The 22480-nt window shown below is 40.1% G+C and overlaps 1 protein-coding gene across 10 annotated transcripts in view; it reads left to right on the forward strand.

Annotated features, from left to right (window-relative positions):
- Positions 1–22480, forward strand: part of GPD2 (glycerol-3-phosphate dehydrogenase 2) — a 134179-nt gene that overhangs the window by 42626 nt on the left and 69073 nt on the right. For all 10 annotated transcript variants that reach the window (XM_044978409.1, XM_044978403.1, XM_044978410.1 and 7 more), the window contains 2 exons: positions 2245–2354; positions 15058–15229. In XM_044978409.1, coding sequence (XP_044834344.1) covers positions 2253–2354; positions 15058–15229 — 274 coding nt within the window. In that variant the 5' untranslated portion in view covers positions 2245–2252. The remainder of the gene's footprint in view (positions 1–2244; positions 2355–15057; positions 15230–22480) is intronic.

A 22480-nucleotide genomic window follows, 5' to 3' on the forward strand; every position in this document is an offset into this window, starting at 1 on the left:
ACCAAGATATTTTTTAAAGCATCTAATGATTTTTGGGTGTCTCAGTTTTCAGGTGCCTAACTTGAGACACCTTAAAGAGGCCTGATTTTCAGTAAGTGCTTTTACAGGGACCCAACCTTTATAATAAAACCAAACATCTACAAATATGTGCACTGCAGAGGAGCCCAAACACAAGATATGAAACCCAGACTTGTTGGTGACTCTTCTTCTGAACTCCTGAGAGTCCCATCCATATAGGCCCACCTTGGAGGGAACAGGCAAATAATTTAACTCTTTTGCTTCTAATCTTAGATTTGCAGTTTTTTCTTTCCATGTTTCTTTATACTGTTGAGAGAATGTTATTCTTGTTTACAATATATATCTAGACGATGTTTGTTATCATTAGAACACACAAGAAGACCAATGCTTGTTTAAAAATGGCTTTCTGACCGGTAGTTCTCAGTTCAATATATCACATTGATTTATTTGAATTAGGAGGCATGGTGATTTGGAACAGAGTGACCTTATTCAACATGTCTTTAAAACAGCTGTACAGTGTCCTTCTCCCATACTATTGGAGAGACTGAAGAACCTTCGTCTAGCAGATGGCTCGATAGGAAATAAATAATAATGTGTATGGAGATGTACAGTTTATTTTTATATGTCTAGTCTAATCATATTTACAGGATTATACAAATCACACTCCTCTGTCACTGAGGATTATTTCTGCAGGTGCTTGACAAGAAAGTTGTCATTATCAAAAGCAATAATATATACTCAGTTTTAGAGAACAGACATTGAGATCATAATATCTATAGTAGTCAGAGAAGGAAAAGATTTACTAGATTATAATATCCTGTCATTCACTATACCCTTCTGAGTTTCCTAAAAGGGCAGAAAATTGTGACTTCTTACACTGCTTTAAACTTTTACTATTCCAAATCTCACTGTGGAGTCAGTTCCATTAATGTAGGGCATGGACAACAACCACTTTCCTATCCAAACAACTTTGACTGATTTCTAGTTACTGCTCCATTCTCACTCAGTCCATGTTTTTTCTTATGTGACTGAAGCTCTGCTGGTCCTGAGGAAAAATGGTTTAGGCTACACCTACTTAGGATTTAGAGACAGTCCTGCATTCAAAAACTGTTCTCTAAGAATGTCTGACACATAGTCTTAGTCTTCTGCCTCAACAGCTAGGAGGTGGAGTCCTGCACTTCAAATCTACCCTTCACTTCTTTTTCAGCTACTGGGTCTTGTCTGTTGCCTATATCACTGCCTCTCCTCTCTGCAGCACCTGGTTGTTTGTTGACCATCAGTGACCCCTCTCTGCAGCATTGCTAGATATAACAAGCATTCATTCTCTGTTGCGCAAGAGGAGTAGTGACCTATCATTCTTGGGTGGTAAACAGGGGGTGCACTCAGAATTTTCTTAAGAAGGTTACCTTCCATGTCCTCATTGAGCTGCCGTATCTCTTTCTGGAGTGAGCCTGGAAGTGGAAGAGGCAATGTGAGGAGATGGCGGCATGGGGTTCTGGAAAGCAGGGAGCTGTGTCCAAGAGCGTCCCAGGAGCTGGAGTCCCAGGAGGAAGCCACCTTCCCCATCTCCAGGTCCCCTCTCCTCTCTTTTTCTCTGCCGGGGAGTCTGGAGAGACCATGAATTTGTGGTATCCTAAGGCAGAGGAGGTTCGCTAGGTCCCCGGCTCTGCCTCCTTGCCCTCATTCGCGCGCCGGGTGGCAGATTAGAGTGCAGTCCTGTTGGGTTGTAAAAGGAGGTGAACAATGAGGAAGGATAGCTAGTGATGGTCTTTGCAAAAAAGAAAAAAATGGCTAATTTGTTTGACAGGTAAACTCCAGCCCAGAACTACCCACTGAGTATTCTTTCCAATCATTAGTGGTGGGAAGCTTTAGTTATGCTTAGGATGCTATGGCAAAAGCAGCTGCTCCTGCTCATAAGCACTTGCTGGCAGTTGAGATAGGCACTAGGTGTGTAAATTTAGTAAGTACATTTAAATATTTCTATACACTTTCTTCACTTATTTTCCTCTAATACACACACTTCCCAAAGATTTTTGCTTCCATCATCTTGCTGACTTTCTGTACTGATAATATTACAACCAAAATAATTAATCTAATATGTTGTTACCCCGAAACTTTATATTCTCAGCACCAGTTCTAGCTGAAATAAGTGCTTTATTCTAGACAATCTGAATTCTTACATGGGTGAAACACATTAATTTTACTCTTTTTTTTTCTTTTTTATAGAGTAAAAAATGGCATTTCGTAAGGTAGTAAAAGGAACTGTCCTCATTGGAGGAGGTGCCATAGCAACAGTTTTTGGCCTCTCTCAGTTTTCTCAGTATAGAAACAAACACGTAAGTATTAATTACGATTTCTGATAAAATATGAAACTTAAAATCTGCTGAAGCGTATGTTAGGTTTATATGAATAGCTTTGTTTAGATATGAATGCCAAGGGCCTCTGAGCTTGATTTGGTTGGAACTAATTTAGAGTACTGCATTAATGATGTTTCATTGCTGTAGATCTTTGAATAGTAAGAAAACATGGACATTATTCTTGTAATTGTTTTAACATTGATGTTTTAAAGCTCCCATAAAAATGCTTTTGAAAGCTTCCTCATCTCCTCTTGAGTTAGGGTGGGGTAGGTTTTTCTTCGCCAATATGGGTAACAGAATAGAGTATGGCCAATATTTTCAAACTCAGGCTTGTCTACATGATCCCTGTGCACACTAAAGGTTCCCTAGTGCGCTCTAATGTAGTACTGTTTAAAACAGCACTGCATTAAAATGCACTAGCAGGATCTACGTGGACCAATTAATGTGTAACTCGTTGGCGCACTTTAGAAATGACACCCCTGTAGAGCGCATTATCCCACTGGTGTAGATGAGCCCTGACATGGCAAAAGGTAAGTAATCAGGTAAGCAATTAAGTGGTTTGATTTCCATGAGTGCTGAATATTCCCTGTTCTCTCTGACTTCAGAATGGGAGTTGTGGATGCTAACCCCTCTGAAAATCAGACCACTTACTTTGGGGACCTGGTCCAATTCCCAGTGAACTTAATAAAAAGATTTCTGTTGACTTCCATGGTTAGGTGCCTAAATGTAGGTACCCATCTTTGAAAACTTTGGTCATTATTAAAATCCAAGAGGCAGAACAGACTCTTTTCCCCCATTAATTAAAATGTCGACAAAACAAAATCCTAGAATGGGAAAGGCTGTCCGTAAGTGTACTTTTGGACAAAACAGACATTTAACCTCTTCCCCCCCCCCCAAACAAACAAACAAACAAACAAAAAAACCACCCGATGGGTTGCTGATTTTACTGTGTGGATTGATTCCTAGTGTTGTAGGAAATGGTTTCCTTTTCTCCTTTCCCAAAAGGAGGAGCAGAGCTATTGGCCTCTTTCCTCCATTCCCCAAGGAGGCTCAGGAGTGAAGCCAATATGGGAGTGCATGTGTGAACAAAGGGGTTATGGGGTGTTTGGACTGGTCTTCAGCAGAGCGGGTGGTGACTAAGCACCAATCAGCACAGTCCACTCCCCACTCTGCCTTCTATGGAGATAATTGTATACAGTAACTGGCTTTTTGCAGTGCTATGGATTTATAAATATTCAGGCTGGCCTGGGCAACTGTGCATGTAGAAATTTGCCTGGTGCGGTTGTCCTTAGTGTTGGTTGCAAGGCTGGAAGCTCCCCTTTTCAGAATCTTTGCCAGTCACCAACTTTCTGTTAACTCTGCTCAATCTGAGTAGGTAGAGTGGGCAGCGCTCTGATCCCACTTGCTCCAGTCTGGGCTTGAAAATAGAGCCTGATCCCTAGGAATCCTTTTGGATTATATCCAATTCATTTAGCAAGTGCTAAATTTGTATGTTGTTTATCACAATATATGTGTAGCCAGCTGTCTTTAACATGCTTGCAATATAACAGCTTGCCATGGACAATTAACATCTCATCTTTTACTGTATATTAATTTTAAATTTGCTTGATTTGAATGATAAAATAAGATCTGGTTTTGGTTTTAATGGTCTAATTCAGGAGCAACAATGGTTGACTGTAGACAGCTTTCATTTAGTTCCAGGAATGCTTTGTCAATAATAATCCAGAGACTTTTCCTTGTATATGTACATGAAGGAATAGTAGCATGGGTGCAGAAAAAAAAGATTGTGCCTCATGACATGAGTAAAGTTGGAAAAAGAATAGTCCTGGATCCTTATAACTTAAGATACAGTATAACAGAAAGTGTATTGTAAAATAGCACATTTGGATCGTATGTTCAATTCAGTTGCTGCCTCTGTTTTATACTAGTTGGTGTTTATGTTCCAAAGACTCCTTGGAGTCTTTATCAGGAGTCTGCCTGAATTAGTATACTGTAACATTTTTAGGCTTAGAACTTCAAATAATAAACCAAATACATAGGATGCCAATACGTATCAGGATTGTAACCAGAGCCAGGCAAATTTTTGTTGGCAGAGAAATTTCACTAGGAAAAAAAATGGAGATTCCCACTCTCCCTCCCCCCCAAAAGTTGATATATTTTAATTCTTCATTTTGAAACAACATGTTGTTTTCAAGTTTTGACAACAACAAACAGAACACAAATGGTAGAAAACACTCAAACAGTCAAATTGACTAGAAAAACTAAAAGTATTTCATTCTGAGTCTACTGGAAAATTTTATTGGATTCAAAACAATTTTTCTGAGTTTAGAAGAAAATTTGGTTTCTATTTAAATTGTAATATATATTACACACACACCAAAAAATCCATTATTCACTCAGCTCTAATTGTAATAGATTAATTACACACATGGATTTTTATGAAATTGATGTTCCAAAATTCAGGGAATTGCCCCCTTCTCCATCAATACTAGAATTCATATGGAAATTTATTTCCTGGGATGGATGTAAAACTTTTCGTTGAGAAGAGTGACCCTAATGGCCAAATGAAACATTGGCTTGTGACCTGATCTCTGAAGCTACTGCAGACTGTGGGATCATCCTAAAAAACTTCTCTGAAAAATTTTGTGTGTGTGTGTGTATTCTTATATATATAAAAGCTTTGGAACTTGAGAAGTTGTGGGAGGAAGTTTTGAATTCTTGAATGAGCACCTTAGCTGCCTGTTTCTGCTAAAATGATCAGCATATATATATATATATATAATATATAATATATATATATATAAATATATATATATATATATATATATATATATAATATATATATATATATAAGCAAGGAGTCTGGCAAGTGAACAACATATAATTTCTCATGCTTCTGTGTTATAGTAACTCACACATTTGCTCTGTGATGTCCTTAAAAATTACTGCCTTAAACACCCAATGGAGGGCAGCAGGTGGGACATAACTGGAGGGATTGACACAATGGAGAACAGCTCATTTACAGTGTTGACATATCTAAGCTGTGAGCATATCCCACAGCACAACTGTCCTCTCTTTAATAATGCCTGCCAATCAAATATATGCTAGGGTGAAGGATCTTCCCATTTACAAGAGCCAGGAAAAGATGTTGCCCCAAGATGCACACTAATTGGCTACACATTGTAGTATGTCTGTGGCTTTTTCAAAAATGGAATTTATCACACAATCAGACAGAAAACCTAAATTAATATGCATATGGATTTCCCCTTATCTGTAAGCATGACCTCATTTACTCTGTGGCAAGTTGTACCTCTGCTGTGGCAAGGTCTCTGGATTCTGTGGCACTTTGGTGGGGCAAATTGAAATGTCTGCTGCAGCCAGCATCAAGTTGAACATGAACAAATTGAAGTCTTTAATATGAAATGAAATAACACAATCAGTACAGACGCTCTTGTTAATTTTGATACAAAATTAACTTCATTTTACATTGTTTCCCACATTCAGTGTTTCAGATTTTTGTATTGAAATCACACAACTGCACCATAGAAATTGTCAGGTGGAAGCTAGAAGCTTTGGCAGCTGGGTTGGGGAGATTTGGGGCTTTTGGAACTTGAGAAGTTGTGGGAGGAAGTTTTGAATTCTTGAATGAGCACCTTAGCTTCCTGTTTCTGCTAAAATGATCAGCAATGATAGTTTATTTTGGCACTTAAATTGGCATAATTAGGTTTCAGAGTCAACATGAATGAGGCAGTTAACACAGCTCAACTATGTTTACAGACTGCCTACAGACTCAGGAAGAAAATTCTTTGGTGGTTTATGCGGTGGTCATGTTTTCAAGGTTTTCTTCACAAGCATGGGCAATAGGAAAAATAACGTAACCCTCCCCCCCTCAGATTCTGGAGCACAATTACCCAGCTAAGAGTGGTATTAGGAGTAAATTCTGTGGCTATAGTATCACGGAATACCTGTGGCCCTGGGAAAATTGCACCAAAAGCTGCTGCAAGTTGTTCCCTCTTCTTTTTCAAACCATCCCTGTATATACATTGATTTTGTGCAGCAAAAGACACATTAATCACCTGGCTTAACTCATGGACTTGGAGCTGCTTTGTAGTAATTTCTGAATATTGGTCACTAGGATATTTCCTGTATGAATATATTGATTTAGTTTAATAGCAGGCTGTGAGAAAACAAGAGGGAGGACACTGGCTCAAGATAAGGCACATCAAGTAAACACTTAAAGGTTATTACTGGACAGTGGGAGAGCCATTGGCTCAGAGGATACTGGCTCGACCTCCTGTGCAGCCTACCCAATTTGTTTGGAGAAGCAGAGCCAAAAGCCCAGGAACTGAGACCCAGGACTGAGAGTCAAATTTCACTACCTTTTATTCTGTTGAATGAAAATGGTATGCAGTATGTCAGTTCAAATATGTGCACAATCTTTGTTTCAAAATGGTCTTGATAAATGACACATTTTCTTATTCTGCATGTTGCCTTCTTAAGGGGGTTCCATTTTGAGCTTACAGTTAAAAACTAATCAATATAAATCAACTAGCGAGGCCTGCCTGGGATACTGTCAATGGATGGGGAGCCTATAAAGGTGTGCTTTTATAGGTAAGATAGACATGCATGTAGACTGTTTTTTAAAAATCCTTCTCCCCCCCCGCTATTGCAGTTGTTCCCTGCTATTAGAATGAAACAATACTTTGTGACCAGAACACTTCTGGTCACTGTATTCACCACTGGGCATAGACTCCTGAAAGGAAGAACTGCTGGTATTGAACTCAGTTGCACCCACTGGTTATGCACAGGTGATACTCTAGGTTCTGTAGCCTAGGGCCCAGTCTGAGAGTTGGAGAATTGCAGAATTCCACCCTAGGAGAGGGAGATGCATGAAGCCTGACACCTGGGGGTGGGGTGGGGGGGTGTACTCAGAGATCAGAATGGAGGTAGAGGTGCAGCTAACCTTGTAACTGTGTTGCTGACCATCACAAACGGAACCACAGATTATCATGTGGCCTGTATTGAAGATATTGACTAGATCTTCCTTCCTTGTGGCTGGCTCACTCTGTTTTTCTCATGCCTTCAGGTAACATTTCCTTCCTTTAAAGCAGTTCTTTCTGCTATTGAGATGTCTGCCATTTTGGCCAATACACTGGGGTTGCACCAGGGACCCCAGAGCTAAAAGCATTAGTTTCTACAGCTTGAGTTAAAGAGCAAGGCCCTGTAATAAACTTGCATCCTCTGTCGAGCTGGCACAGAGGTTGATGTGTAATAAACAATGATCATTACACTATAAGGGTATGTGAATCTGGATGGGGCTTATAGGATGAATATTTCGCTTTGAAAAAGAAACAGATTTTTTTTTATTTTTTTTTAGATCTTACTCTTAACAAATGATGGCCATGAGTTTGATGTAAACCTACCTAGAGATAATACAGGACAACTTATTATCAGAAATGCTTACTTTACGATTACTAGATCACTTTAGAACTTCAAGATTTAATTCAGGCTGCCAAACTAATATATTCTCCCAAAGAATATAATCAAAATCATTCAAGGAACTCTTCCCTGAGAAATTGTAGATATAAACTGCAATCGTTTATTTCGGTGAACACACTTGTTTGCTGCCAAACGAATCATATCATTGCAGATGGAATCCCTGTATGCAGCTTTCCTTCGGTCTCCCATTTAATTGACAGCAAGATAAATCACTATCAATTTCGAGTGCACGAGGCACCGTGCTGTATGTACACTAATATGGTATCTGTTTAGGACTCTATACCAAAGGATCTGTTCTTTTACCTGGGTAGAGCTGTGAAAATATTCAGCTGTACACACTGACTGTCCCTCTTTGAGTGCTGAGTCTTGTTTTTCTGGCAATATTATGTCCAGCTGAATGTGTTGAAATTGACACAACTCTTTTGCTGAAGGGAGGGTGATAATGATCTTGGAAAAACCTGTTAAAAGGTTTTTACCTTGTTTATTGTACAGAACTAATTTAATGAGGGGGAATTTTTTAATTAAAAAAATAAAACAAACTTGCATGTACTGTAGAGACATAAATAGTAGTGGATAGCTAGAAATGGACACACTTCTGATTCATTCAACCATCCATACAATTTGGTTCATCTGTCATTCTGTGGCCCCATTTCAGCAAATCACTTCAGTGCTTAACTTTAAGCATGTGAGTAGTCCCATTAAAAGATAAGCATATGCTTAAGTGCCTTGCTGAATTGAGGACTCAAGTCAGAATTACAGATAACTTTTTGCCTTGTATGGAGGATAGCTACAGAACTGGACCCTACATGCAATAAAATTCAGTAGGTAGTAGACTTCAGCTAGAGCGAAGTGAAGCTTGCTGCTAAAATTTCAATGACACATGTCTAAGTGAGAGATTCCTCACTCCCAGCTCTACTTTGTGTATTTTTAAAAAAAAAAAAAGCTTCAGTGAATCCTACTAGTTCATTAAAGGTACCGTGGAATAGCATTGTATCAGAAACGGAACCAGAGGCCAGGAATTTGTCCCCTTCCGGCCCCCTCCCCCCTCCAGATAGATTTGGTTTTAAAGAAAAATGTCATATTAAAAAATCAAACTGGTGAAAATTTGTTTGCACAGTTACAATTTACATTGCTTTTATTTAAAATGTATTGATCTGATTTGTGTTTGACGTGTGTAGCAAGTGGTTAGCTAAAAGCAGTTTGTAATGTAAAAGCAGGGGAAATACTTTAGGTTGAATGGGCCATTATAATTTCTCAAAATTAGGTCGTGAAAAAGGCTTATTAATTTTTACTTGACTTAGAGGGGGTATACAAATATGGTTAGTACCTCCTTAATTATAATAAATAGAATATGAAGCAATTTTACTTTAATCTAACTACTCCATTGATTGACTCGCATAATACAGCAGCAACCTCTTTCATTCTCTTATGTATTAAGTAATTTGCATGAAACCCTACACACTATGCTCAAATTAATACTGTACATGATTACAGGACAACCTGATTGTTAATTGCCTGTGGTCTTTAAATACGCACTTCTTTCAGCAGTAGACACTAATTATTAGATCTTGTTTTCTGTTGCACTAGTAGTGACAACTGTGTAGAACATTTAAAAAAAATTTGCAAGTCTAATAGGGGTTTAAACATAGGGAGAAAGTGATCTAATCATTTTAAGTGGAGGCTATCCAAGGTTCATAAACCATGGAAGGCTGTAGATCGGGCTTCGATCTAGTCACTAGTTTACCTTGGGGATGTCGTGTAAACCATTATTTAGTTTTACACCCACAGGATGTGTTGCAGAAAACTACAAGGCAAACAATAAACTATTTGTTAAAGGGACACCGAAGGTTGATATGCGTAAAGCTTAACATATTTAAAATACCATTGTATTTTAACTGTCCTTCAGATCATGAAAATATTTGTCATGTGCCTTTTTTATTTATTTTTTTTCTTTAAAAGTTTTATAGGGAGGCCTTGCTCTGAGTCATTTCTATTTACTACAGAGCTGATTGGCCACTTCAGAAAACTGCACCATTTGGTTGGTTATCTCAGGGAACCCTGCTCATCAGGATTAGGGATTAAAGATGTCTCTAACAGCTATAATTCACAGGCAATAGAGCAGGAGACAATGAAGCTATTTTCTAAAATTGAGCAATTTGTGTAATTCAGTGCATTTAAAAAAGATGTGCCTTCATGTGTGGAGGTCTTAGGCGTGGTCTACATGGTGAAATTGTCATGCTATTGTCACTTATAACTATATAGATTATAGGGCATTGAGGAAAGGCAGATACGAAGCATCTCAGCAAGTAGGAAGGGGTGGAAAAGCAGCATAATAGACAAGAGCAGCTGCTCTGCAATGGTGGTAAGAAGATAGTATTTTGTAACGTAACCTAAACTCAAGTAACGTGTGCTGAGCTGTTAGAGGGCGAAGACCAGTTAGATCTACTAGACAACACTCCATTGCAGGGTTGTTCCCTACTATATGCATATACTTCAGTACCTTGCCCAATCAAATTCTAAATATCTGTAGGCTTCAACCATTTCTCTTGGAAGAATATTCCATAATCTGTTAGGAAACTCTTATGATGATCAGCCTAAATTTCCTCCTTGTTCACTTTTAATCAATTTCAGTACTAGCTGCACCCATTTGTATTAATCAGTTCTTTTGTCCTTGGCCTTTACACCCTGCAGAAACTTTTATAAGATATGCCTATGCTGCAGTAAGAGGAGTGGCTGACTTTTGATCTCTCTAGCTTAAGTTACAGTTGCAGTGAAGCTGCGGCAATGTGGGTGACTGCTTGAGTACATACTTGGAATCCGGAGTGGGCTTGTACCGCCCATGCTGCCTCGGCTTCACTGCTGTTGTTGCTCGAGCTAGCAAAATCAAGATAGCTTTGGTATGTCTACTTTTGCTGCAGTCACACTTCTGAGTGAAGTGTAGACATTACTATAGGCAGTTTTGTGACATACAAGTTCTTCAGCAGATGAGAAAGAAGATAGGAAGTCTCTTAATTATTTATTTGCTTCCACTGCTAATCATTTACTCCTGCTCCCACATAAACATAAGTTTATAATAAAATCAAAAAATGTTAAAAATTAATTAAAATTGTATAAAGCCCTCTGAAACCAAAAAGCTATGTCTGACCTAAACAAAATGACATTACTTTTGATACCCCTTTCTTTTGTACATTTGTCTAATTTAGTTTGTAAGTATATTGAAAGAGGGATTATGTACTTGAACCTCAGTGGTGCTAAAGATGAGCCGAAGCAGGGGATGGGGAAACAAAGGTGCTTACAAGTCTTTCTCTCCCAGTCCTGGGGCTTATTGGGGCCAAACCTGTACCCATAGGACTGCTCTAATTTATGACGGGTCAAACTGCCTCTAGGGACAATTATTCCAGCCTATGATAGCCAGAGCACAAAGCGCTGTGGCCTGGCTGAGAGTGTGTGGAAGGGGAGAGAAAGTGGCATAGTGTTGACTACACTGGCTTTACATCACTGGGAAAAGCATATGGCAGATTTAAACTGGTAGTGCAAAGGGCTCTTACCTTGAATGAGGACGGAACCCTGTATCTTTTAAGGTTTCAGAGTAGCAGCTGTGTTAGTCTGTATCCGCAAAAAGAACAGGAGCACTTGTGGCACCTTAGAGACTAACACATTTATTTGAGCATAAGCTTTCATGAGCTACAGCGCACTTCATCGAATGCATGCAGTGGAAAATACAGTAGGAAGATATATATATACACACACACACACACACACACACAGAACATGAGACAATGGGTGTTACCATACACACTATAAGGAGAGTGATCAGTTAAGGTGAGCTATTATCAGCAGGAGAGAAAAAGAACAGTTTGTAGTGGTAATGAAAATGGCCCATTTCAGTGACATGTACATCCTCTGGTGATGTAGAAATAGTAGTAGTATTCTTTCAGATTCAGCTTTGGTAGACTGAATGCATTTGCTGCTGAATTGTGCATGTGTTTAGCTAGCTGTTTCCTATCTTTTTACTTAGGATGATAATTTATATAAATAGAACTTTAATGAAGTATCAGGCTGAGCATGTTCAGCTGATAGGGAGGAGTGATTATTCGGAAGCTACTCCAGTACTGAGTCAACAAATTTACTGTTTCTAAGTTCTGACACTTCACTTGCTGAAGAAATAAGTGTTGTCACCTCACTTTATAAACTATTCTGCATATTACTTTCCTATTTATTTCTACTATCTTTTATACAGTGTGCAAAAAATATAGCAATTCAAATATTGGAAACTGAATAGCTTTCAGATTGCAAAATATAATATAACACTTAGGCTGAAATCTGCATCCATTTCCCGCTCCCTTTGCACTAGGTGGGAGGCTGGAGTGGCATAAAGGGGGCCTTAAAAGCCTGGTTGTGGCAAGGGAGGATTTTCCTGGCACAGGCACTGTGGTAGGCAGCTATAAGGTTACTTCCAGAGGGCTGTAATTAAGTGTTGCAATGTGGGAGGGGCATGTTGGGGTAGAGCCACATAATGCAGCGCTACAGAAATTCCAGGCAGCCCATAGGGCAACCAAAGGAGGCTGCAGTAACTTAGTTGGACTGGGGGCTTCTTCAGCTCCTGGAGCAGCCCAGGATCGGATTCGAGAGGGTGAAAAGAAGCCCTCCTCCCTTTGGAGTGTGTGTTCTGGCTGTACCGCTTAGACCAGTGGCTCTCAACATTTCCATACTGCTGTACCCCTTTCAGGAGTCTGATTTGTCTTTCGTACCCCCAAGTTTCACCTCACTTAAAAACTACTTGCTAACAAAATCAGATTAAAAAATATAAAAGTGTCACAGCAGACTATTACTGAAAAATTGCTTTCTCATTTTTACTGTATAATTATAAAATAAATAAATTGGAATATAAATATTGTTCTTACATTTCAGTGTATAGTATATAGAGCAGTATAAACAAGTCATCGTCTGTATGAAATCTTAGTTTGTACTGACTTTGCTAGTGCTTTTTATGTAGCCTGTTGTAAAACTAGGCCAATATTGAGATGAGTTGATGTACCCACTGGAAGACTTCTGCCTACCCCGGGTAGAGAATCACTGGCTTAAAGGCTTTGCACAAAATCTCACTCTTACACATTTGTAGAGTACTTCTACTTATGAATTGAGTCTTGCAATGTCTGTGTGAGGTAAGGAAGTATTACCCCCATTTTATAGGTGAAGAAATGGAGATACTCCAGAGGCCCAAATTTCTAAAAGTGACCACTAATTTTGGGTACTCAGCTTGAAATATTCTTATTTCCTGGGGTGTTGGGCTTGCAAAATTGTGTTTCAGATCAACGGGAGCTGCAGATATCAGCACCTCTGAGAATCAGTTGTCAGTTTGGACACCCAAAAATTGAGACACCCAAGATTACTGGATACTTCTGAATGTTGACTTAAATGACTTGCCCGAGACCGTATGAGGTCTGTGCCAGAGCTGAGAATAGAAAACAGGTGTTCTAACTCACTCCAGTACCTTACCCACAAAACTATCCTCCTTGCTTCAAGCACCCATGCTTTCCTCAAAATCCATTTCCTACACCACAAGTGATTATTCTATTACGAAAAAGATTGTCAGCCCCTTTAGAGCTTGAAAACAATAGTTTGGAGAGTGACCCACTACCCAATTGTGTGCAACATTGAAGGTTGATGGTGAATAAGAATGTGAGAGGGAAGAAAGACAGGGCAGGAGCAGACGGCAGTACGAGAGCGCAAGCACGATTTCTTTTGTGGCCTTGCATCTTAATTAACTTTGGAATAATTATAATACCTGGCTACAGCCCATTGTACATAAAGTAATTAATATACTACATAGCAGAGGTGGATTACAACCCATAATGATGGTACTCATAATATAGATTATGAAGTGCACAACCAATAGTAGGATTTTAGGATACCCATAATTACAAGGGCTTTCAGACATCTGTTTAAACTGATTAACCAAGCCGCTTACCTCCAAGTAAAGTCTTTAGGAAATGGTCAATTTTAAAATTTAAAACAAAACAAAACCCCAAATAAACAAAAAACCTAAGCCTGCTGCCCATTTAGGTTAATTGACTTAGAAAGTTTGTCTTTCTCTTTCACTGGGCTCATCAAGCTGAGAGATGGGTCACTACAGAAATCAGACAATGATTGTTTGAGAAAATTATTCTGGAATCCATTAAAAGAAAACCAGAAATGGTCTATGAATACTGTCATACTGTTATAGTGTACCACTAAAAAGTTAGCACACTGCATGATTTGAGAAATAAAAGCAAAGTAGGTTATGGTTTAAAAAAAGGGGCTGTACACAGCTGATTTTCAATAATAAAAATGAGAAAACATTAGCTTTTACAACCTTTACAGTCAGCTTTTTTAATTAAACTTTTTTTTTGTTTGGGACATGGATGGATTGTCTTCCTATCTGTTTGTACCTCACCTAGCATACTGGGGCCTTTGATCAGTACCACAATACAAATAATGTATTAATATTTTAATGTTCCATGAAAGCAACAGAAATAATATGACTACCCTCTAGCGCAAAATACTTCCTCCAATGGCTGCTGGATGCTCTGCAATGACTCTATAGCCTAGTAGATTATATGTGTATTTTATAAGATAAAAGTACAGAGTTCTAATCCTATTCAGGATATATCTTTATTATAAAATCTTCAATACTCCCTTCTGGTATTTGATACTGTATCTTGTTTTATTAATCCCTCAATAACTATAAATTTAACTCACCTTGGCTACTCCTGCAAACTAACCCTTAACTCTTTTAATGCTGTTTGTTACCTTTTGCATTTGCTAAAATATTTTCTATTAGATTTAAAAGTGACTTTGAATAAAGATACCTTTTTCTGATTAGTTTCTACTAAACTATACCTATTCTATAAGGAATATCAGTGACATGCCATCAGTGGATACAAGGCATGCCTTATGTGCTCCAGGATGGGCTGTGCTGCAGGATGAATCTGTCTGGCCCTCAAACGTGCAAGGAGGTGCCATTTTGTAGAACAAAATAGCACCCTCTGCACAGCCTGACCTCATATGCTCCATATGTGCGAGGTCGTACTCTGTGAAGGATGCCATTTTGCGTACAACTGCGTGTCTGACTAAAAATGTCATGGCATGCCACTGAGGAATAGACACAAATACTGTCTTGATTTTTTTTTTGTCCTTGTAGGATAACTTTATGTATGTTCAAGCAGCAGAACTTGTGAACATACAAATGAAAAATCACTTTCCAACAAGAGAAGATCAGTTCCTGGCTCTACAAAACACAAGCGAATTTGATGTGCTTGTTATAGGAGGAGGAGCAACAGGATGCGGCTGTGCGTTAGACGCTGTTACGAGAGGTGAGGCATGGAGGTATGAGCGTATTACAGTTAGAAAAAATCACCTACTATAAAAGTGCTTGTATGCAATTTAATATAAACTAATGAAACTGGATATTCAAACACAAAGCTGGTTTAAAATGGGGAACCCGCTGTCTTCCCCACTGCCCTCCAAAGACTTGATTATATAACTATCTTTGGATTCTAGTGTGAACTTGAAGGAAACTAAGAGTCATATTTTGTTGGTACAGCTGCAGCTATGTGGAAATGCATTTTTCCAACCTCTGTTAGTTGGGTATATCTTTAATTGAAAATGTGAGTCATCGAGGTTTGTGCAGGAGGACAATTACAGGAAAGAGAGAAGGAAAAGCCATATGTCAGTCTGGAGCCAACTTCATTTGAAAAGGAGAGGGCTGGGCATGAATTCTACATGAGCTATCAAATATGGTGTCAGTCCTCTGTTTTCTATAGGGGTGTCATGTAAAAATGGCTAGTAACCATTTTCACATGTTTGGCACATGTTAAATAGATTTTTACTCTTAGCACAGATTTAGATTAGACCGTCTGGGTTTTTCATTAAAACCTACCAATAGGATTCTGTTTGAAGATCCACATGGTAAGTCTCTGATGTTCTGATCTTTCTTTATGGAAAGTTTTATTTTTTACTTTGAAATTAAGGTGAGTGGACATATACTAATACCGGATTAGTGGTCTCTTAAAATTATTATTTCTTAAAATATTGGGGCAAAATTTAGCTCTGTTTAAACAATACCAACACTTCTGAAGTGAATGGAGCCAAGTCTGCTTACTTGGGGTGAATCTGGATTTTAATTGATTGCTCTGTTTTGGATTCAGCTGTGTTTGCTATGTTTTTTAAAAAGGAAAACCTTGACTTTTTATTCAGATTTTTATACAACAGAAATGATTGAAAACTAATACATAAGTTAGCTGATCTATAAAATGTACTGATCACAACTCTGTTGCTTAAGAGACACATGAACTTCAATCTTTTCTTGACTGCAGTGTTTCTATTGAACTTCCTTCACGTTTTGTGTATATGTAGACAAGCATCTGGCTGCAGTTTGGCTGTTTCTGTCAATGTCACTCACTAACCTTTGAACACTAATATACACTCAAATATATTTGAGAACACAGATAATTACAGAATAATGGCCATGCTCCGCTCTAATACAGGCTGAGCATTCCTGGAATAACCTGTTTTGAGGACTTTGCTGGGTAGTTATTGGTTAAACAGATGGCCCAAGAGGTAATTTACAGGGCTCAACTCTACCTGGGTTTGGCCACAGCATGCTTCCCATCACTCAAACTTGAGTCTTTGGTGTTTTTCTCCTTTGACATCCAGGCCTTCACTAGATCCCAGTGCTTTTTTTATTTCCAAAATGTGTCCCTTGCTCTCCATCCTGTCTTGATTTTTTTTTTTTTCATCCTTGTAAGGTAACTTTATGTATGTTCAAGCAACAGAACCTGTGAACATACCAATGAAAAATCACTTTCCTGAAAGAGAAGATCAGCTCGTGGTTCTACAAAACAAAAGCAACATTGTTCCCTGCTCTTGTGACGGCCCATCATGATTACTTCACCCTCTTCTCCAGTCTCATCCATAGATTCTGCATAGATTCCTCTTATAAGTCCTGATCCCTGTACCATTGAAATCAATGGGAGTATTTTCCATTGAATTAAAAATGGACAGGATCAGAGCCTTAACCCACATTAATAGGAAGCTTCACCTCACTTGCAAAGCTCTCTGTTACTATCCACACTATCTATTTTTCATTTTCTCCTGCTCTCTATACTACTTGTTTCTCTTGACTGTGTTCTCCCTCTCTTACAGTTCAGACTTAGTGCTGCCTTTCATGCTGCTCTATAAAACTAGAACAGCTGCCCAAGAATATTTACAAAGCCCCACTCCCATTCATTATATGGGGATGTAATAGGGACTTCTATATTAAGATGGTTTAACATTTTCTATAATAAATTATTCTTGTGACCATTTTTTAAGAAGCTCCAGCTTCTTCTTTGTTTGGCTTTGATATTTGGCAAGGATAAAAAGCCTTCAGGCTAGAGAAGTAACGATTTTTTGGCCCCATGACATTCCATGTAGGCTTAGCTGAGTTATAATCTGTGTCCCTTCTCTTGGTTGTATTTCTCAGAAAATTTTTGGCACTGAACTGTTTTTGTGCATCTCGTGGTTAGGTTGTAAATTCTTAAGGATGCAAACCATTGCCTTTTCCAGCTTAGCTCTTCTGCGTGCTGGTCCCTATGTGTATTCCATGCATGGGCACCATATGCCTGAGTTCGGAGATTTCTAGCAAGTAGTGCCTGTTGATCTGCGCTTGCACAGTTACTTTTCTCATGCTCCAAACAGAAGGTAGAAGGGGAGGTGTGGACCAACTCCTCTCCAGTTCCTTCTTGCTGCTGCACACCTGAGTTGGAATCCCTCTTGTGTCCACAGATTTCCTCTGCTTCTTAATGCACTTGTAAATAAATTGTAAATAGTTTTTAGTATTTTTGAATAGTTAGTTTTTAATCTCAGTAGAGTTTGTATAACAGTTTTCTCCTGTCTTGGAGTCTCTTTGTGTAGATAAAGACTGTGCCCAGAGTCCCAGGGTTTAAGAACTGCATCTCGTACCCCTACTTCTTCTCCATAAGTGGTGAGCACCAGCACTGCTTCTACTGTCTGGGAGAAGTGCATATCTCTGCTAAGTTTGCAGCATTTGCTGCTTGTTTCCCTCTTGAACCCGTTAGGCATGAGAGCACCAACTGAGAGAACATCTTATAGAGAAGCCTACAAGAGCTCAGTCTGATCCAGGCCAGGGAGATCCCTCTTATGGATCGGCCTCAACTGAGGAGCAGCACCCCTCTGAGAATGAGCTCAGGGGTGGAAACCAGAGCTGCTAAGCCCAAGGGGAGATATCATCCAGGATTTCTCATAAAAGTAAGAAGCACTCTCATAGGCATAAGAACAGAGCACCTCCTTCCAGGTCTGCTCCAAGAAAAGAGCTCCCTCCTTGACTCTGGCCAAGTTGGGTGAGTCCTCGTGCACAGGTCTTAAAGACTTAAGCTTGCTTAGATCCTCTGATTATTGAGGGTGAGATGTGAAGGAGAAAGGATCCGCTGGTACTGATGTTAGCTTTGATTTGTAAGCTGAAGTATTGGTACCTACCAACATCATCTAAGAGCTTCCCAGTAGACTTTTTGATGGTACTGACCCCTTCCAGAAGAGACCTGTCATCTGTGATGACCCTGGATGTGCCAGATTCTTCAGTTCTGACTACAGAACACCTAGACTCCTGGATGAACCAAAACTTGCACTTCACCAGAAGATATCTTCACTCTTCCATCTCCTCTTCTTTTGGGTCGGACTCTTCTGAGACACATTGACACTAGAGGAGGAAATGACATAGAGGAGATGGGAATGTTCCTTGCCTCAGACCTTAGGCAGGAGTTTTCACCTATCAGTACAGACAGCTCCACTAGTTGAACAGGAGTGGTCAGAGAAGTCGGAGGCTCCAAACAATCACTTGCTCCCATTTAGGGAAGTGAGTTTGGACAGAGACGTGAGAAGATCTGGGGTTTGTCCACCACCCATTTATGACTATCCAAGGGATTGGTGGTATCTGTTGCCATGGAGTCTGCATCAACTGGCTGACCCTTCATATTGGCCTTATTGGAGCCCATACGATTGTACAGTATATGTCTGGATCCGTTCATGTGTCCCACGGTACCTCTCCCATCCAACACCTGCCAGCTTAGTCGGAGTATGAGGGAGAGATGATTGAACCAGATCCACAGGTACGGACAGGTGTTTCATCTTCCTCATCAGGTGAGGCAAGTGTCCTGTCTTCACTTTCCCCTCCGATGACCACAGGTGCTATCAGGAGCTGTTGTAGAGAGTGGTGAATAACCTTCAGGCTCTACTAGAGGAGGTCCAGGATACCCAAAATCATTTATTTGACCTTCTATAACCATCTGGTCCCAGTAGGGTGGTCTTCCCAATAAACGAGGCCATCATGGCCCCAGCTAGGTAGTCTGGCACACTCTCTGGCTTCTTGCACTCCCACCCCAAAAGGGCAGAGAGGTGCTATTTTGTACCAGCCAAAGGAGTGAAGTTTCTTTTCACTCATCCTGTTCCCAACTCCCTGTAGAGGAAGTACTTCCAGAGTCCCAGTGTGGCTTCAGACAATCATGAGGTACGACCAACATGATTATCTCAGCCAGGCAGATCCAGGAAAAATGTCAAGAACAATATCAGGATCTGTATATGGCCTTTATCCATCTGCCAAAGCCTTCAACTCTGTCAACCATGAGGTTCTGTGATAAATTTGCTTGGGCAGCCAAACTTTGACATAATTTTCCACAGAGCCTCATGGTTGACTGCCTCCATCCTGTGCAGTGGCTATACCTCTGAGCCCTTTGTTTTGGGTGAACATTTTCATAGCTGCTAAGAAAATGGAGAAAAGGGTGGGTGCCAGTACACAACCTTGTTTTGCACCAGTTCAAATGACAATCTACCACAGGGCATTGGCATCCAATATCGGACTGACGGCAACCTCTTCAACCTTTCTCATTTCCGTGCCAGAACTAAAGTAATATCGGCAACAATTACAGAACTACAGTACGTACAAACAGCGATTTACAAAGAGCCCTTAATTTCGTCTCTGAAGTTTACAAAAGCCTAGGGCTAACTCTGAACATTGCCAAAACAAAAGTTCTCCACCAGGCAGCTCTTGGTCAATCATCAAACCCAGGAAGGAAGATTGTCAGAGAAGAACTGGAAAATGTAGAATAGCTTGCCTATTTTAGCAGCCATCTCTCACAGAGGGCAGACATAGATGTAGAGATTCAGCACATAATCCGCTGTGCCAGTCTTGCCGGGTGTTCAGTAATCACAACATCAGAATACACACTGGACTTTATAAGGTTTATAAAGCAGTGGTAGTCACAACACTCGTCTAGGACTGAGAGACTTGGGTGACCTATAAAAAACATCTGAAAAACCTGGAATGCTAGCACCAGCACTTTCTTAGGAAGATCCTCAACCTAAAGTAGGAGGATTGCTGCACTAGTGTCAGTTTCCTCACAGAGGCCAACCTCTTCAGTGTTGAGGCCCTGATTATCCAGCACGAGTTGAGGTGTAGTGAGCACCGTGTGCGCATGTCTGATGTATGTTTACCAAAACAATTGCTGTACGCCCAACTCACCAAAGAAGAAAGGAAATGGCGAGGCCAAAAATCTCTTTAAAGACATCCTCAAGATAAACATCAAGAGATGTGGCATTGACACCACATACTGGGAGACAGCAGCCCAGGATAGGGATAACAGGTGAAGACTTGTCAGAGAAGGAACGTCCATATTTGAGGAAAATCTCCTTGTCCTGGTTGCCTTTCCATTCTTTTTTGGCATTTTTCTGCAACTGTCATGCAGCAATCATGGCCCAACCCTGACTTCCAACACCACCTGCAACGTCTGCCAATGAGCCTGCGGCTCTAGGATCAGACTCCTCAGTCACCAAAGGACCCATTTAAAAAAAAAAAATCTGTGAAAGAGATCATCCTCGTTCTCGAGGGATCACTGCTGTCAACCCAACTCCTTGGTGGTGCAGGCTACACTGGCAGATAAAGTTTCTAAATGACTTGACCTTATAGGGAGAGAGGTGTTTTCTACAAGTCTGCAATATGTAATTTAAACTACTTCAAAAGGACAGAGCCCAATTCTAGGCCCTCATTGAGGAAGGCAAACTGATGGCTAAAACATCACTTCACGTTGCAGTGGATGCAGCTGACACTGTGTCTAGAGGGATAGCCGTAGGTATACCCAGAGCTGTGTGAGTCTTGGCTGCACTCCTCAGGATTCCCCTGGGAGGTTCAAAACACTGCAGCGTCCTTGCCTTTCAGTGAGTAATTTTGTTTAGAGACTCAGTCATTTTGTTACACTAGTCAAAAGACTTGAACTCTGGGTCGAGTCGAAGGACTCGAACATTGGGACCCTCGCCCCAAAAAGAGAACACCAAAAGCAGGTGTACAGACTGAGACCTCCTGCCCAACTGTTCTACCACCAGCACTCATTCGAAGGACTGCACAATCTCCAGAAGGTACAAAACCCTAGATATCCCTATATTTCCACAATACAGCTACTGAATCCCATTCACTATCCAGGGATATTTTTTGATGGGATGATCAAGAACTGTGTACCCCTTTTGACACCATCCAACACAGCCCCTTTCTCCAGTCTTTGATGACTGCCTAACCCTTTTTGCTCACAATTCTGTCCTGAATGAGATCTTCACACAGTGGGGAACATCTTCAAACAGAAGATTCAGTATGATAAAGCTCAGGTCATTCTCTTAATATCCAACTGGCCCAGACAATTCTAGTTTCCAGATCTCCAGTGAATGTCAACCCATCCTTCCATCAATATCCGAGCCTTTCTGGATCTGCTTACCCAGGAGAATTGTAATATCAGATATCCCAACTCAGGCCCCCTTCACTTCACAAATTTGAGTGGACATTTGACTTAGAACATTCATTCTCAGAAGTTGTTTAATCAAAATAGGAAAGACTCCACCAGGAAATGTTGTTTGTTATTAAATGGAAGCATTTCTATACTGAGCCCAAAGCAACCAGTTATCTCCAGAATCTGCAGATATACCCTGGTATTTAAGACTACCTCCTGTCTCTTAAAAACTTCAGGGCTTCCCATTAGTTCCCTGCTGGTCCATCTAGCAGCAATCAGTGCCTTCCATTCTCAGGTAGGACACTGTTTTTACTAATCCAGGAACAACTTATGTTCATGAAGGGCCTTTCCTTCCAGTGGTGAAGCCTGCACTACAATGATACCTCAGCCTTGTACTATCAGTACTTATCAGGCACACTTCAAAACGCTGGCTACATGTTCTGTGAAAGTCACCTTTTTAATTGCCATCACGTTGACTAGAAGAGTGAGCACTCATCGCTGATCTGCCCTACGCTATTTTTCATAAGAAGAAGGTTTCTGAGTTTCACATCAATCAGCATATCCACTTACCGGTATTCTTCTCAAAACCTCATGCTTCCAACGAGGAGAGGAAACTTTGCTCTTTGGATGTCAGGTGAGCGCTGGTGATTTACCTGCAAAGGACACAACCGATTAGAAAATCACTGAATAGTTGTAGCTTTAGTGAAACGGTTGTGAGGAAAAGCATTATCTGCTCAGAGACCCTCAAAGTGGATCTCTGGCTGCATCATTTTATGTTACCAGTTGGCACGTATTTCT

This window comes from Mauremys mutica, chromosome 10, assembly GCF_020497125.1.
Source record: "Mauremys mutica isolate MM-2020 ecotype Southern chromosome 10, ASM2049712v1, whole genome shotgun sequence".
In the NCBI taxonomy this organism is placed as follows: Eukaryota; Metazoa; Chordata; order Testudines; family Geoemydidae; genus Mauremys; species Mauremys mutica.